Here is a 16,997-nt window from a genome sequence, read left to right on the forward strand (position 1 = left end):
TTTACTCATTTTATTTGTATTTATAGCATTTGTAACTACCTGAAATCATGACAGATATATGTGTGCACTTGTTAATTTATTTCTTGTTTCTCTGGATAGAATTTGAATTCCCAGAGAGCAATGACTTTATCTGTCTTAGAGGCTTCTTTCCAGCACCTAGGACAGTACCTGATATACCAGAGGGCTCAAGAGAGAAAGACTTGTTGAATGAAACCCTCCTGGTTCCATCGTGTGTGAAATGGTGACAGTAATTCACGCCTACTCTGCCTACTGTTCACAGAAAAAAAAGTGAAATACGTTACAGCACTATAATGATGTCTCCCAACATAGACGGAAGCTGTGGTGGCGAAAACATACAAACTCCTGAATTGTTGATGACAGCCTGGAGCATAAATGTAGTTTGCACTTGCTGGTTCTATTTTTATTTATACTAGAAAACATACCAAGACATACTTATCCAACTATGCAATGTCCAAATACCTGAAAGAATCTACCTAGGATCACACTCCTCAGGAAACAAACACAAAAAACCCTGAGGACTGAGTTAGCTGACCTGTAAGCCACAGAAGCAATTTCACCCCTGGGGAAAAATGTCAATTAGAAAAGATAAAAAAACTAAAGTCAGTGTTTTAGGCTGAATGATGTCTCCCACAATTCATGTGAAAATCCTGACCCTAACTAAGTCCCTCTGACTGTGACTGTATTTGGAGATGGGGTCTTCAAAGGGTTAAATGAGTCAAATGAAGTCATTAGGGTGGGCCTTAATCCAATTTTGCTTCCTTAGAAGACAAAATTAAAACAGGAATTAAGACAGGAAAGACCACGCGAAGACACGGGGAGAAGACAGGCATCTACAGACAGGGAGAGGCTTCATAAGACACCAGCCTGCTGACAGCCTGATCTCAGACTTCCCGCCTCCAGAACTCTGAGAAATAAATTCTGTTGTTTGAGTCGCACAATCTGTGGTGCTTGTCACAACAGCCCTAGAAAACGCATACGCTTAGTCGTTTTAGAAACCAAGAGAAAAATCAATGGAAAAGAGTGTCATAAAAATGAGGTAAGCAAACTAAAATAATCCTTGTAAATATTTTATTTCACTTTCATCATTTATATAGAAACATGAACTTTAGAGTGGTCTAAGTATAAATTTGAGCTGTCAAATTCTTAAATCAACCCAATTTCCTCAGCATGTCTCATATTCTTGCTGAGTGCGCCTGTCTTTGACAGAGCGATTACGGGTTTATCGAGTAGAGAGCATAGAAGGTAGGTGTTCCAATTCTTTCACATTTAGGTCCACCACAAATTCTAGTTTTGTTTTGTTTTTAATCCCCCCAAGGACATTTTTGCATTTATCTTCAGATAGAGCAAGAGGGAGAGAGGGAGGAAGAGAGAGAGACACACATCAACTGGCTGCCACCCACACGACCCCAACTGGGGCTGGGGACAAACTACAAACGAGGTATGTGCCCTTAGCGAGAACCGAACCCGGGACTCTCTGGTCCATGGGCCGACGCTCTAATCACTGAACCACAGCAGCCAGGACAACGAATTCTAGTTTTTTTAATGAATAGGAACACAATTTAAAAAGCAACAGCACTGACATAGCCCATCTCAACTTTCCATATTTAATGGAAAATATCCATTAAAATGTAAAATAGACATGCAAAGCAACCTATCTAGACTCTAGGTGGAATTTGCACTCTGTCCGGTTCCACTGGCTTTGCAGAGGAAAGATATACTGTAGTCTAGAAGGTGTAGCCTCTAAAATACCGAAGGCAGGAACAGAGGCAGAAAGATTCTTATAAATTCTTGACTTTCTTTATGAATTTAGACACCAGGGTCAGAAATACAGTTGATTTATATGCCATCATGAGTCCCGTTGCTCCCAGGTGAAGCTCAGGTCTTTCCTCATCTGTATCTTTCTTTTCAGCTTTAATTTTTAATTCTGGTAAGATACACATAATGTAAAATTGACCATCTTAACCATTTTTAAGTGTTCAGTTCCTTACTGCTAAATGTATTCACACTGTTGAGCAACCAATCTCTAAAACTTTTCATTTTGTCAAACTGAAACTCTACACCCGTGAAGCAGTCGCTGTCCATTTTCCCTTTCTCCAGACCTTGGCAACCACCATTCTGCTTTCCGTCTCTGTACGTATACCTATTCCAGGCGCATCATGTAAACAGAATCACACAGTATTTGTCTTTGTGACTGGCTTATTTCACCTAGTTCAATGATCTCAAGGTTCATCCGTGTCATAACATACATTAGGATTTCCTTCACTTTTAAGGCTGAGAAAAACATTCCATTGTATGCACGAATCTGTTGTTTATCGATTCACCCGTTGCAGGACTCAGGCTGCTTCCATTGTTTGGTACTACAAATAATGTTGCGATGAACATGGGTGTGCCAACAGCACTTTGAGACCCTGCTTTCTATTCTTTGGGATATATATGCAAATGTGGAAATGCTCAGCCATACTTTTTCTACTCCTATTACCTTCCAACTACTACTAATTTTAACATTGTATCACTAAATTTTCACTCTTAAATTTGCTATGAATAGGCAGAGTTGAAAGGCAGATATATAGGAAGAGAAAGCTCTGTTTTCATGGGTGATCAATGTAAAGGATCACTTATATATATTGAGTTTCTTTTGTCTTTTGGCAGGGAGGAGTGTAATGTATCCATTTATGACTCTAATGAAGTCTATGGAGTCTTTCCTAGCCAAAAATACACATAGAAACATACATTCAAAAATACTGATAGAGCCCTGGCCGGTTTGGCTCAGCGGTTAGAGCGTCAGCCTGCGGTCCACAGAGACCCAGGTTCAGTTCCCGCTAAGGGCATGTACCTTGGCTGCAGTTTGTCCCCGGCCCTGGTTGGGTCGTGTGGGTGGCGGCCGCTCGATGTGTACCTTTCACATTGATGTTTCTCTCTCTTCCTCTCTCTCCTTCCCGCTCTATCTGAGTAAAAAATGGAAAAATGTCCTCGGGTGAGGATAAAAAAAAAAAATACTGATAGAGTCGTGCTTTTCTCTCTTTTTCATTCCTCACCTGAGGGTATTTTTCTATTTATCTTCAGATAGGATGGGAGGGAGGGAGAGAGAAAAACATTGATGTGAGAGGACACATCAACTGGTTGCCTCCTGCATGACCCTGACCAAGGCTGGCATGAACCACAACCAAGGTATGTGCCCTTGACCGGAATCTAACCCGCAACTCATTGGCCTGCGGGCCAGATGCTCTAACTGCTGAGCCAAACCAGCCAGGGCAGTCACACTTCTCTCAACGACGGGGATACATTCTGAGAAATGCATTGCTAGGTGATTTCGTCATGTGAACAGCATAGAGTGTGATTACACAGAACGAGATGGTATAGCCTTCCGCACACCTAGGCTACATGGTATAGTTCCTGGGCTACAAACCTGCACAGCAGGTTATTGTACTGAATATTGTAGGTGAATGTAACACGGTGTTAAGTATTTGTGTATCTAGACATATTTAAACACAGAAAAAGTAAAAACATGGTACGAAAGATCAAAGTTGGCACACCTGTAGAGGGCGCTCACCATGAATGGAGCTTGCAGGACTGGACGCTGCTCTGGTGAGTCAGGGAGTGAGTGGTGAGGGATGTGAAGGCCTGGGACAGTGCTGTCACTGCGGTGGACCCTGTAAACACTGTACACTTAGGCTGCAGTAGATTTATACAAATATATTTTTCTTTTTTCAGTAATAAGTTAACCTTAGCTTACTGTAACTTTTTTACTCTATAAAACTTTAAAGTTTTTCAAGTTTTTGACTCTTTTGTAATAACAGTTTAAAACACACTGTACAGCTATACAAAACTATTTTCTTTCTTTATATCCTTCTTCTCTAAGCTTTTCTCTGTTAAAAATGTTTTACTTCTTAAATTTTTTGTTAAAAAGTAGGATGCAGACAGACACATTATCTCAGGCCTCCACAGGGTCGGGATCATCACTGTCACTGTCCTTCATCACCACATCTGTCCCACTGCAAGGTCTCAGGGTAATACACTCAGAGCAGGCCTCTCCGATGATCACTGTCTAGGATGCAGACAGACACATTATCTCAGGCCTCCACAGGGTCGGGATCATCACTATCACTGTCCTTCATCACCACATCTGTCCCACTGCAAGGTCTCAGGGTAATACACTCGGAGCAGGCCTCTCCGATGATCACTGTCCTTCTGGAGCACCTCCGGAAGGACCTGACTGAGGCTCTCGAGAGGTGCCACCCTTCAGAGACATGTCCATGATGGTTGGCTGGTTTGTTTCTTTCAATGACAGATTTGCTTGTAAGCGAATAATGCACCATGAACTTTCCTCTCCATTAACGAAAAGCTTTCAGTGTTGGGGTCCACGTTTGTTTTCAAACTTTCTGAAGAGCTAGTTGAGATCTGCAAAAGCTTCTGCTAAATCCTTCACTGCGAATTTTCTTGAAGGGTCTTCTTTTTCTTCTTCTGCGGATTCCTTTTCTCTTGCCTCATCTTCAGCTCTGTGTTCCTGTTCCAGTTCCAGCAGCTCCTCGTTGCTTGATTCCTGCGAACAACCCTAGGAGCCCCTCAATGTCATCCCTATGCACAGCCAGCTTAAAGTTGTTTGCATTTCAGCCACAGCCTTGCTGATTTCTGCAGCTTCCGCATTCTTGGCAAATCCTTTGAAGTCATGGATGAACCTCTTAAGTGTCTTCATCACTCCTTGGTGACATCACCAAAGCCCAAGTGAGGTTCCTAATACAGTCACAGATGTATGCCCTCCAGAAATGCGCCAGTGTCTCCTCAGTTACAGCAATAGCCTGGCAAAGGTCCTCCTCGGGTAGTAGCCCTTAAACACTTCTGTAACTCCCTGATCCATTGGTTGAATCAAAGAGATGGTGTTTAGAGGGGGAAACACTACTTTGAGATTGGGATGAAGATCACTAATAAAAGGAGAATATCTGGGAGCACTGTCAACAATAAGCAAAATATTGAAAGGTACATTATTGTCCAAACAGCACTGCATTTTTCCGGCACAGCAATTCAGGAGGGTATCTTGGGGAAGAAGCTGAGTCACTGAGTCATTCATGATTTTTATTTCTCTTGTAGGACACTGGCAGTGTGTGCTTATTAATATGCTTGAAGGCCCTCGGGTTCTCACTGTGCCAGATCACAAAGGGTTTCTATTTGCAGCCTGCAACACTGCCACAAAGCAAGGCTGTTACCTGTCTTACAAGCCTGAAACCCCGCACTGACTTGGTTGTATTGGTGAAAGTCCTTTCAGGTGTCCGTTTCCAGGACAGGGAGGTTTCACCCACATTGAAGATCTGCTCTGGTAAGTCATTTTCCTCCACAGTCAGCTCATCTAGAGTTGCCAAAAATTCTTCTGCTGCCTTCACGTCAGTACCCACGACCACCACTCACTTTCACATTAGGATGAACAGCAGTTCTTGAATTGTTTAAACCACCAGAGCCAGCAGTGAATTCAACAGCACAGTAGGGTCCAGCCTCACCATTCAACATTCACACAATCTGTTTGCTTTGGCCACGATGGTCATGGTGCTAAAAGGGACGCGCCGCTGTGTCTGGTCTTCACTCCAGGTCATTAGAAGGCTCTCCATGTCTGACACAGGCCCTTCTCTAGTTGTCGTTAGGTCTCATTGTCTTCAATGAAGCAGATACTTTAAGAGCTCCTGTCCCTCTGCTCCAGTCTTCGAGGTCGTAGCTAAGGAGGAATTGGGCATGCCCGACTGGCAGGCAACAGCCCTCACTGATTCTCTACCTTCACAGTCCTTAATCACTTTTAGGTCAACTTCAGGTCAACCACTCAACATGGCCCCTTACTGGCAACATTAGCAGTGGATTCTGTGTGCTCAGGGGCATGACGAACAAAACAACGTGAGATTAAATCAAGCGCAGGAGAAAATAATGTAATCAAGAGATGTAGTGAACATGGGCATCTGAGGCTGCTGTCGGGCTGTCAGCATAAAACAGCCCGCTGTTCTACAGCAGACTTGTTGTTAATGTAAGTACAAGAGTACACGCTAAAGTCACAGTAAGACGTAAACTGCAGTGTATCCATACGCCCGTACATAGTCACCTGTTGTCATCACCAAGCATCACGCACCATAAACCCTGTGTGACACACCCTTGCGTGCCTGGCAGTGCGGCAGGCTTACACCAACATCTCCACAGGCATATGGTGACGCATCGAGCTATGACACTATAGCAGCTACAGCATCATTAGGCGACAGAAATTTTTTAGCTCCATTGTATGCGTGGTCCACTACTGACCACAACATCATGATGTGACGCGTTGACAGTATAATATAAGGCCATTCGTAAATTTCTGATATCCATCCATGGGCAATGCATTGTGAAGGTTATAAACTCTGTGAGGCTGAAATTGGGTTTCTAAATTCCAGTAAATGCTAAATACCAATAAATACTATCCAAACTCGAAGGACCACACGATTTAGATGTATCTGTGAGCCGTGAACCCCTACCCCTTGACCTCCAGTGTTAGCTAGCTCTGTGGGCATCGTTGGACCCCAGGCCCCAAACAGTGAGGAGCGCTGCTTGTCTTTTGCACAAGCTCCTGAAGACGACGCGCATGATGCTGAGTGAGGCATGTGGCGGAAATGACGGAACACGTGAGTGAAAATTCAGTATAAAGATCAGTAAATATGACAGAGGATAGAATTTGACTCACAAAATCTGTTTCAAGTTTTCCCATTTCTTGCTTGTAGCTTCTCATTCTGTTGCTGTACATTCCTCGACTTTGGGGTGGTATCTCCCGAACTTCTAAATCCATCTGTTCAAGCTGGCAGGGTGAGAGAAAAGCGTGATTTAAACCATTCAGCTGTGGCTGAAATGCAAACAACTTTAAGCTGGCTGTGCATAGGGATGACATTGAGGGGCTTGTTCTTTATTTGACCAGATATTTAGAGCTGAAAGGGTTAAAACATTTTTTCCTTTAGTAATTTTAGAGAGAAAGGAAGGGAGAGGGAGAGAGAGATAGAAACATCGATGAGAGAGAACATGCCCTCCAGCGACTTCTTGGTACATGGATCAATGCTCAACCACTGAGCCACACCGGCTGGGCTAGAGCTGAAAGAATTTAATTTCCATTCCTCATTTTACAGTTGAGGAATCAGGCTCTGGGAGCTAACTGCCTGTGACTATTTTGGGGCTTAATTTTTGTTTAGGTGAACATATAGTTACTGTGTGCTTGCCAAGTAACACACAGAGTACCAAGGCACTTAGCTGACCAAGAATTTCTATGAAAACATGTGCATTAATCCCGACATCCTTAATAAAAATTATTTGAATATGCTTCGAATATCCCGGGATAAGGTCAACCTGGTTAGGTATTCTGACCCCAAACTACCAGAACTATGGGAAGATCAACCAAACCATTATTTCTAACATTTAAGCACAGAATGTCTGCCCAGCCTTAGTCATTTGGTAAAAATTCTTCTGGAAAGTCTTTTCTGATTAGGAAAATCACATGTAATCTCAACCTCCAGCTTCACTCCTTATACTTTAAAACCACGTTGATTTGGAGTTAAATGGATACAGTAAAATGCTAAATTATTTGTCACAAAGCTCACTGAAATCACAGCAGGGCACTTTTTAACAACCTGTCATTATATAACACTTCAAATACAACAGATGAGCATCTAATGTGAGGCAATACAAAAATATAATGATGGTTAACAACATAGGCTTTTAAGTCAGATGCCTGCGTTCACACTCATTTAGGACCACAATGCAGTAACAAGTTGAATCATACTTGTAATATTTGGCTTTTAAAACCAAACACTGGGCCACAATATTTTTTGTTCTCTGTGAATGTATTCATATTTAAAAAGTACTGGATGAGCTAGAGCTCTGAGTTTAGCATATATAGATACAAATCCTTACTCCATCATTTACTGGGTGTGGACCTCAGACAAGTTACTTAATCTTCTTCAGTTTTCCCATCTACAAAATGGGGGGTGGGGTGTAATAAGTGTTGAAAATCACTCCTCCATGGTTTTCTCAGACTCCTAGAAGTCTTGCGGGCATGCCAAGAATGCAAGGCCCTGGACATTCTCAAGGCTGTATTGGCACTTTGGGAGGAGGAGCTAATGTGTCCTCCTGGGACAAAGGGAAGGCTTGCTTAAAGGCCGCTGTAAAGTGGTACGTTTCCCAGGCTCCACGCTCCTCTCCTGTAAGACAGTCCACTGTGTGTGTAGGCTTACATCTAGGGCCACCTGCATCACTGCTGTGGGAACTGGGGCTCAGGGAACTAATACAAGGATGCTCACACTCTGGCAGCTGCTTCTGCTGTGAGTAATAAAAGCCTTTTGTCTCTGACCCAGGCATCTCATTTCTTCTCTCAGCATCCATGAAATTGTGGCAATCTCACTTATTAGTGAGCAAGCAGGGAAAACAACTCAGATCCTTAACAGTTTTTGACAAACAGGACTTGTCTTGCAGAGTTTTTATGAAAATTAATATTATAAAGCAAGTAAAATATGTGCCTGGTACCCAGTACGCCTTTAACAAGCAGTAGCTATTATAAAAATGTACTACCAAGGAATAAAATCCCAAGAAACTATCAAATTCTCTTCGATTTAAAAACAAATTTTAATTTATAAAACGCTAATTAGTTGTTTCACATTCCTACAATGTATAAAACAGGCTAATGGAAGGCATCAGCCTCAGTGCCTCCGGCCGTGTGTGAAGGTGTATTACCAAGTCTGTACCTACCAGTTCTTTTGCTTCTTCAAGCTGTTTCTCCACATTTGCAACCATCTGCTTCTTCTCATCTGAAACAAACCATAACACCAGAACATTGCTAAGGATATAAATATATTCAATATTTAAAAATTTCTATTTCTGCATACCTTTTTCCTTTCTGGTCAATCAGATTAGAGAATTACCATACCAGTCAAGTGACCACATCGTTCTTTGGTGGGTTAGAAACCACTCAAAAGCGGCTAATTCTAGGCTATCTAGAAATACATAATCTTACGAAGTACCCAGTGATTAAGGGATGCCATAAATTATTTTGTTCTTTAGAAGAGACTGTGTCAACAACAGCAGGTGTAGTGGTGGCATGAGGACTCTGCAAAATCTTCACTATAATAAACTGGGAATAACTGATTTACAGATACAATTTATTAACCCTCACCCGAGGCTATTTTTCCATTAATTTTTAGATGGAATGGAAGGGAGGAAGGGAGAGAGAGAGAAACATCGATGTGAGAGAGACACATAGATTGGTGGCCTCTCGCATGATCTCAGTTATGTGCCCTTGACCAGAAATTGAACCTGAGACGCTTCGGTCCCAGGGCTGACGCTCTACCGCTGAGCCAAACCAGCCAGCTAATACACAGATACAATTTAAAAGTCACAGGAAAAAAAAAAAAAAAAATTCCTAAAACTAGGCAAGATCTTACAATCTTTAAAAACCTGTACTTCTGTTAACATTAAGAATTGGGTGTAATGAAAGATATAGTTGAAGTCAGGAGTACCGATTCCAAATCTAAAGTCTCTACCTAGTCACTGATTATGGAATGCTGGGTAAGACACAGTTTTTTCTGAGACTGTACTTTCAAATCTGGAGATTAAAAAATACCCACTGGAGCCCTGGCCAGTTTCGCTCAGCAGTTAGAACATTGGCCTGCGGACCAGAGAGTCCTGGGTTCGGTTCCTGCTAAGGGCACGTACCTCGGTTGTAGTTTGTCCCCGGCCCCAGTTGGGGTTGTGTGGGTGGCAGCCACTCGATGTGTCTCTTTCACATCGATGTTTCTCTCTCTCTCTCTCCCTTCCGCTCTATCTGAAGATAAATGCAAAAAAAAAAAAAAATGTCCTTGGGTGAGGATTAAAAAAAAATACCCACTGGATTATCTTTGCTTCAAATAAGCTGGTACAAGTGAAATTACTTTTAAAATGTGAAGTGCCAAGTCTCTGTATGTGGTTTATTCAAACTCTACCAAAATCAAGTTCTAACTGAACTGTAATTCCCTTTTCCAGGAGACACAGGTCCTGGCAGATGTTTTCAGAAAACATTCTCCTACCCCCATTCCAAACCATTTGTTCTGAGACTGCACTTACGTTCTGTACTAACCAAATTCATTGAACATCTGTCGTTTTGTCTGCCCGGCACCCTATTTATTCTCAGGCTCTCCTTCCTCAAGCAGGTTAATTGGAGATGTTACCCTGCCTTTCCAGTCACAGTGACTTGACAAAAGACGGGCTCCTTGGCACAGCTGGTGTAGCTCAGTGGATGGAGTGTCGTCCCATGGACTGAGGGGTCCCAGTGCGATTCCTGGTCAGGGCACATGCCCAGGTTGCGGGCTCAATCCCCAGTAGGGGGTGTGCAGGAAGCAGCCGATCCATGTTTTGCACATTGATGTTTCTATCTCTTTCTCCTTTTCTCTCTCTCAAAAATAAATAAATAAATAAATAAACAAACAAACAAACAAACAAACACACACACTTTAAAAAAACTCCTCATCCTAGCTGGACCATCCTAGTAACTCAATCCCTCTGGCCACACTGGTCTGGCAGGTGGGGTGGACACATGACTCAAGCTGACCGACTGAAGTCCTGGAGCAATGGGAAAGTCTTTCCCTCCCTCCTGGCAGAGTTATGAGAACAGGAGTTTAGAAGCTGTTGGCATCCATTGTCCTAGCTACAAAGAGAGTGAAACTGACATTTAAAAAGAAACAAAGCTGCCCTGGCCGGTTTGGCTCAGCGGTTAGAGCATCAGCCTGCGGTCCGGAGAGTCCCGGGTTCAGTTCCCGCTAAGGGCACGTACTTCGGGTGCAGTTTGTCTCCGGCCCTGGTTGGTCATGCGGGTGGCAGCCACTCGATGTGTCCCTTCACGTCGATGTCTCTCTCTCTCTCTTTCTTCCTCTCTCTCCCTCCCACTCTATCTGTACAAAAAATGGAAAAATATCCTCGGGTGAGGATAAAAACAAAAAAAGAAAAAGAAACAAAGCTGAGAGGTAGATAGATAAGACAGAGAGACAGACAGATACAAATAGATTAGATGAAGTTAGTTAATTAGTTTTGGTTCCAGACAATTCTGAAACAGATTTTGCTTAATTTTGCATGGTCAGATTTCTTGAACAAACAAGTTTCCTTTTTTTTTTAACTTACAAGTTGGGTTTCTGTGACATGGACCTTGATGATTACTGACTGACAAACACAACAGACTAGAAAAGTTGGGAAGCTTGAAATGTATAATATAACACTTACTGGCTGACTACCCTTCAGAAGGAGAGTCAACACTAAATGGGGAATCTTTAGTAGGAATTATTATTTTACAGGAATAATAATTAGGTTCTGCTAACCCCAAACCTTTCCCTTTAGAGGGTGGCTGTCACAAGGTGTTCTGTGTACTCTAGTCCATGCCATGGGCCTCCAGGAGTAGTTTACACCAGTATTTCTCATTAACAAAGTCAAACAAAAAAAGTAGCCTCCCTTGACCTCAATTCACCTTTGCTGCTAACATCTCTCTCCTTCCAGCTACAGTCCCGTTTCTCCTCCTCCCCGCCCCAGTTCCTCCCTGTAACTGTGCCCATACCCCAGCACTGCACTGAGATGACTCTCACTAAGACTAATGACCTTCCCTTTGCCCAAACTAATGGGCATGCCTTGGTTTTATTTTTATTTAATCTGTGGCACCTGACATTCAGCTCCTCCAATCCTCCCACCTACTCCTCTCCTGGCTTCAAGGACACCCTGACTCCGTGACTCTCCCGAACGCTCACTTCTGTCTCGATGTCCTCTGCTGGGCATCCTTTCTCAGCCCTTGTTTTAACTATTGGTGCTCCCTGCAGTTTAGTTCTTGCTTTATTTTTCTCTATGACTATCACTGATGTCCCTGGGCAATTTCATCTGCTCCCATTTATTAACTATCACATTATCTATTTATGATGCTAAATCTTTATTACTAATCCTGATATATTTCCAGGACTCACCTTTAATCCCAATGCTTATGCTCATCTCCACTGTAATCACCTGGCAAACCGCTATTCAACACTCTTCAGAAATCACTACCTCTGTGAAGCCTTTCCTAACCCAACACGAGTAAACCACTTCCACTTATGTACAACACCTGTGACTTTTACCTGATCTTAATGATTTTCTCTCTCACACCTACCGGTCTTATTTGCTTTCCATCCTGGAGGCTCTGGGAGGACAGAAACTGTCTTAACATCTTTATAGTCTTAAAATCCAGCACTGAGCCTGGCATATAATCAGTTCTCAAAAAATGATATTAGATTGAATAAACAGTGTAGGTTGGTGCAAGCGTTGATAAAAGAAGCTATGCTACCAACCACCTGGTTTCCCTGTCTCCATCCCTCCACCATGTAATCTTCCTACAACTTCCTTCGCTTGCATTGGGTCACTTGAGCCTAGCAGTCAAGGTCCTCCACATTCCAAACCCAAGCAACCTTTCCAACTTTAATTCCAACTACTGGCCTTCCACTATGTGCTCTATATGCTAACCAGGCCAACTATCCATTACTACAGAAACAAATCTTTTTCTGCTCTAAGCCTTTGTTCAAGCTACCATTTAGGGTCCTTTGATCAACTATAACAGAACTAATTCTGGTTAATCTAAGCCCCCCAACAAGCAAACAAAAAGGAATTTATGAGAATAACATGAGGTGGCTCACCAACTCCATAGAAAAAAATAAGCCCACAAGTTCCAAGAGGACAGTGCCCAGGATGGCTCTGCGTACCCAGGGAGCAGGAACTCACTGACTATCTCTGCAAAAGGACAGTCTCAAGCAGCAATGCCATAGATTTGTGTTGTTTGTCCTTCTGAAGGGCCCTCTTCTTAGCTCAATCTGCTCAAAATTTAAATGCCCACCCAACATTCTCTGAATGTCCTTGTTTGGTTAACGCATTCACATCCTGGCCTGGATAGGGCACGGCAGCCTGGCAGTTCTGAGATTGGGCTTAGGTAGTTCCTCAGTGGAAAACTGAGGTGCTGCCATCAAAAGATAAAATGGAGGATTCTGGGAAATCTGAAACAACAGACGTCCTCTGCACCCACTTACTGCCATCCCTGATAATATGCTCTGTCCCCAGTTTTGTCTGTCAAATCCCACCTACCCTTCCACATGATCACCTGGGACACAATTTCTCTCCTCTGAATTCTCAGACCCCCGTGCTCTGCACTGATGGCCTCAATGATCATTAGAAATTCTATAGTTTTCTCTTCAGCCTCATTTCCAGCTCCTTGAAGGCAGGGACCGCTCTTGGCACATCTCTGTCCTAATTCTGTATTGAGCACAGAGAGCTGTACATGGCAGGTGCTCACTAAGTAGCAATGAGCACACGTAGTGTCCAGACCTTGGTTTCTAACACCATTTTTCAATAAAAGAAAACAGGACTCCTTGGGAAATGGTTGATTCTAGGACAGGCATAGGACAAATACAAGAAGATCCTTGAGTATCTTCTAAGAGGTAAGAAGATAAGAAAGTACTCTAAAGGAAAAAACACCCCACAAAGATGGGGGTAATCAAAAGGCGAAAGAAGCCAACTGAAGGGGCTTTCAATGGTTAAAGTTGGAACACTCTGAACCACAAAATAAAGTAGGACTGGAATGTAACACCAAATAAATATCACGAGTCCATGGATATAAGTGACTGAACAAGTAAGCAAAATGAGAATAGACAAATCTCTCCTGCAGAGAAGAATTCCAAAATATTGATGTAAACACAAAGCCTAAAGTGTGGGCTCTGCATAGAATTTCCTTCTGAACAGTATGGAAAGGAGGAAAAGAGTATCTTCACAGTGGAGAAACCTGACAAACACGACCTCAGCCAGGTGATCAAAGTGAACATCAGTAGTAAATTATGTTCCAGTATGTACTCTTGATATGATATGATGAAAACGGTGTTTTACCTCTGTGGTCTTCCTCCCGAAAACCTATAACCTCAGTCTGACCATGAGAAAGACATCAGGAAAATCCCAGTTGAGGTACATTCTGTGAAATAACTGACCAGTACTCCTCTAAAGTGTAGCATCACTAATAACACAGGAAAACCTGAGAAACTGTCACAGCTAAGCAGAGCCCGAGGAGCCATGACTACTACCTGGATTGGACCCTAGAACAGTGAATGGATATTAGATTAAAAAAAAAAAAATCTAAGGAAATCTGAATAAAGTAAGGAGTGCAGTTAATAATAATGTATCAATATGGGTTTCCTGGCTACCATACATTAATATAAGATGTTAACAATACAGGAAACTGGGCCTGGGATATAAAGGAATTCTCTGTATTGTCTTTGTGATTTTATATAAATCTAAACCTGTTCTAAAATTAAAAGCTTATTTTAAAAAAATCAATGAAGCCATTACTTAGGTTAACTAAGTTGGTGACAGGAGAGAGGTCCCTCTGGGGTTAGAGTGTGGTGTGATGTGTGTGTGCATATACCTAACTCAAACCCACCCACTCCACTTCAACTCACTCTGCACCTGAACTCCTGAATTCAAACTGCAACCAAACCTCAATTCTAACTCTTTGTCTAGAACAACAGAAACGTAATGCATGAGAATCATGTGTGATTTTAAATTTTCTAATAGCCAAAGTAAAAAGAAACAAGTGAAATTACTCTTAATAATCTTTTAGTTTTAGCACTGGCCTGTTTGGCTCAGCGTTGGCCTGCGGTCTGGAGAGACCTGGTTCAGTTCCCGCTAAGTGCATGTACCTCAGTTGCAGTTTGTCCCCGGCCCTGGTTGGGTCGTGTGGGTGGCAACCACTCAATGTGCCCCTTTCACGTCGATGTTTTTCTCTCTCTCTCCCCCTCCTACTCTATCTGAACAAAATATCGAAAAATGTCCTCAAGTGAGGATAAAAAAAAATAATAATAACCTTTTAGTTTTAATCATATTTAACCCAACATAGACAAATTATGTTCATTTCACTATGTGGCAGTAGCCACATTTCAGGTGCTCAGTGAACAATCAGCTCCAGAGCCACACATGTTTTAAGCAAGCCACAGTATTCATAAATAAAAGCATATTCTTCTGAAATCTCTCACTACAACCACCTTGCAAAGGCAAGTGAGAATCTTGGAACAACATTTATGGCTTCTTCCATACATAGCTCTGTCTGGTCTCCACAAGTCTCTAGGGCTTGGCATAACTAATCAACCAGACTTGAGCATTTCCTTCCAGAAAAGACACTGTCCTGCCCAAGCATTTCCACTTCTCTTCTGATTCCCTCCTTGATACCCAAAGTTAAAATCCAGTTCCTACTTCATATCCCAAAGTCCCTGATATTAGTCTCCCTTCAAATGTAGGTGTTCATCAAGAGAGATTCATCTAACTCTAGGCACAGAAAGGGAGAAAGAAGTGAGAGCCAAGGTTCCATTAAAAGTTCAATTAATATAATCGAGTTTGCAAAGCTGAGTCCTGACTAACCCTACCAGCTTCTGGCTTCAGCAGTAGCAATAACATCCATCACTCGTGGCTAATTCATCATGTACTTTCGGGGGGGGGGGGGGGGGTAGTATGTTACATGCTTTATTTCATCCGATTTTTACAACATTATAACTTTTAAACTAATACTTCCTGCTTACCCAGTTTTACAGATGGAGGAAGCAGGCTTAGAAAGACCAAGCAATCTGCCCAAAATTACACATCTAGTAAGTAGCAAAGTTGGGATTCTAAACAGACCTGATGCCACAGTGTGAATCTTAACTTATTTGCCATAATACCTTTCTTGGTATTTCTGACTTAAATAGCCACAAGTGATAGGATTCACAATAGTCTATTTCTCTCTCTTTTAATGGTGAGTTATACAACTAACTACAAGAGAACACTGTGTTTAAGGTCCTCCAGGAAGCTGCCTGATGTAATGGAACCTCTGCACCTGTAGAGTTCTAACTTAGAATTCATCACCAGAGGAAAAAGAACTCCACAATTAGTATTAGTTATGGTCTCCACTCATCCATTTCCCTGGCTTTACCACAGAAGACTAATTATTAAAATCAAATTTCAAATACAGTGCCATAGAGTATTAATTACCTAAGAAGGGAGTGGCCCATCTAATCAGTCCAATTTCTAAAATTAGTTAAGATTCAAACACGTAGTCTAAGAGCAAAGTCTTTTTATTGTTGAAAACATATTACAGAGCAATCAAATTTATTTTAAAAATTTTAAAATATTCAGTCCTTCTATTCTCTTTGAAAGTAACACTTTAAACATTGTACATGCACAGTAAGAGTGAAGGTCACTGCGATCAGCCTATTCACCACACTTCCACTTAAGTAAGTTAATATGTTGGAGAAAGAACTGCTTTGACGAAAAAGTTTGCTCCAACTTTTAACCTTCTTAAATGAAGTATTTCATAGTACATCTCCTCTGGATCAACCACTAATGATGCCCAGAGAAAGAGATTATAATTACTTTTAATCATACTCTCTGCCATATTAATTTCTTTTAGTCCACAAACATATATCTAAAATTTATAACTATGTAGATATGTTTTCATTTTTTCTATTTATCAATTAGAAACAGATTATAAAAGTGAGCAAGCCCAAATAACTATTAAGAGGGAAACCACTGCATTTTTAAGAAGTCACCAGTATTCAATTATTCAAGTCAGTAAGCATTCTTCCAGTGCCAGCCATAGTCTCCTTTCATTTTCAATGGAGTTGCTGTGTTTGGGCCTTACATTATACTATAGCTAAGGAGAGTCTAGGCTTTATTTTTAAGATACTTAATCCCAAGGTTTCCTTCTATGTGTTAATAATGTTTACATTAAAATATAAAGACAAGAAAAAAAATAAATTGTAACACAACCGGTTTTCTTGTAAACAGTTTTTACAACTTTGAACCCAGAGATGGCTTTGTTACTTCATAACATAGCTTCCCAGTACAAAACTAATTATCCTAAATAAAAAAGTGTTCCTACTGCTAATGCTATTACAATAAAAAATGAGCAAAAATCCAACTGAAACCATAAATCCTCATATTCT

At 41.6% G+C, this 16,997-nt stretch overlaps 1 protein-coding gene across 13 annotated transcripts in view; it reads right to left on the reverse strand.

The window, feature by feature from the left end:
- VTI1A (vesicle transport through interaction with t-SNAREs 1A) overlaps window positions 1–16,997 on the reverse strand; it is a 331,254-nt gene that overhangs the window by 312,416 nt on the left and 1,841 nt on the right. For all 13 annotated transcript variants that reach the window (XM_036265630.1, XM_036265627.1, XM_036265634.1 and 10 more), the window contains exons 2-3: window positions 8,755–8,813; window positions 6,710–6,820 (exon numbers count right to left, since the gene is read on the reverse strand). In XM_036265630.1, the coding sequence (XP_036121523.1) occupies window positions 6,710–6,820; window positions 8,755–8,813 (170 nt within the window). The remainder of the gene's footprint in view (window positions 1–6,709; window positions 6,821–8,754; window positions 8,814–16,997) is intronic.

Source organism: Molossus molossus, unplaced genomic scaffold (assembly GCF_014108415.1).
Source record: "Molossus molossus isolate mMolMol1 unplaced genomic scaffold, mMolMol1.p scaffold_m16_p_17, whole genome shotgun sequence".
Classification (NCBI taxonomy): domain Eukaryota; kingdom Metazoa; phylum Chordata; class Mammalia; order Chiroptera; family Molossidae; genus Molossus; species Molossus molossus.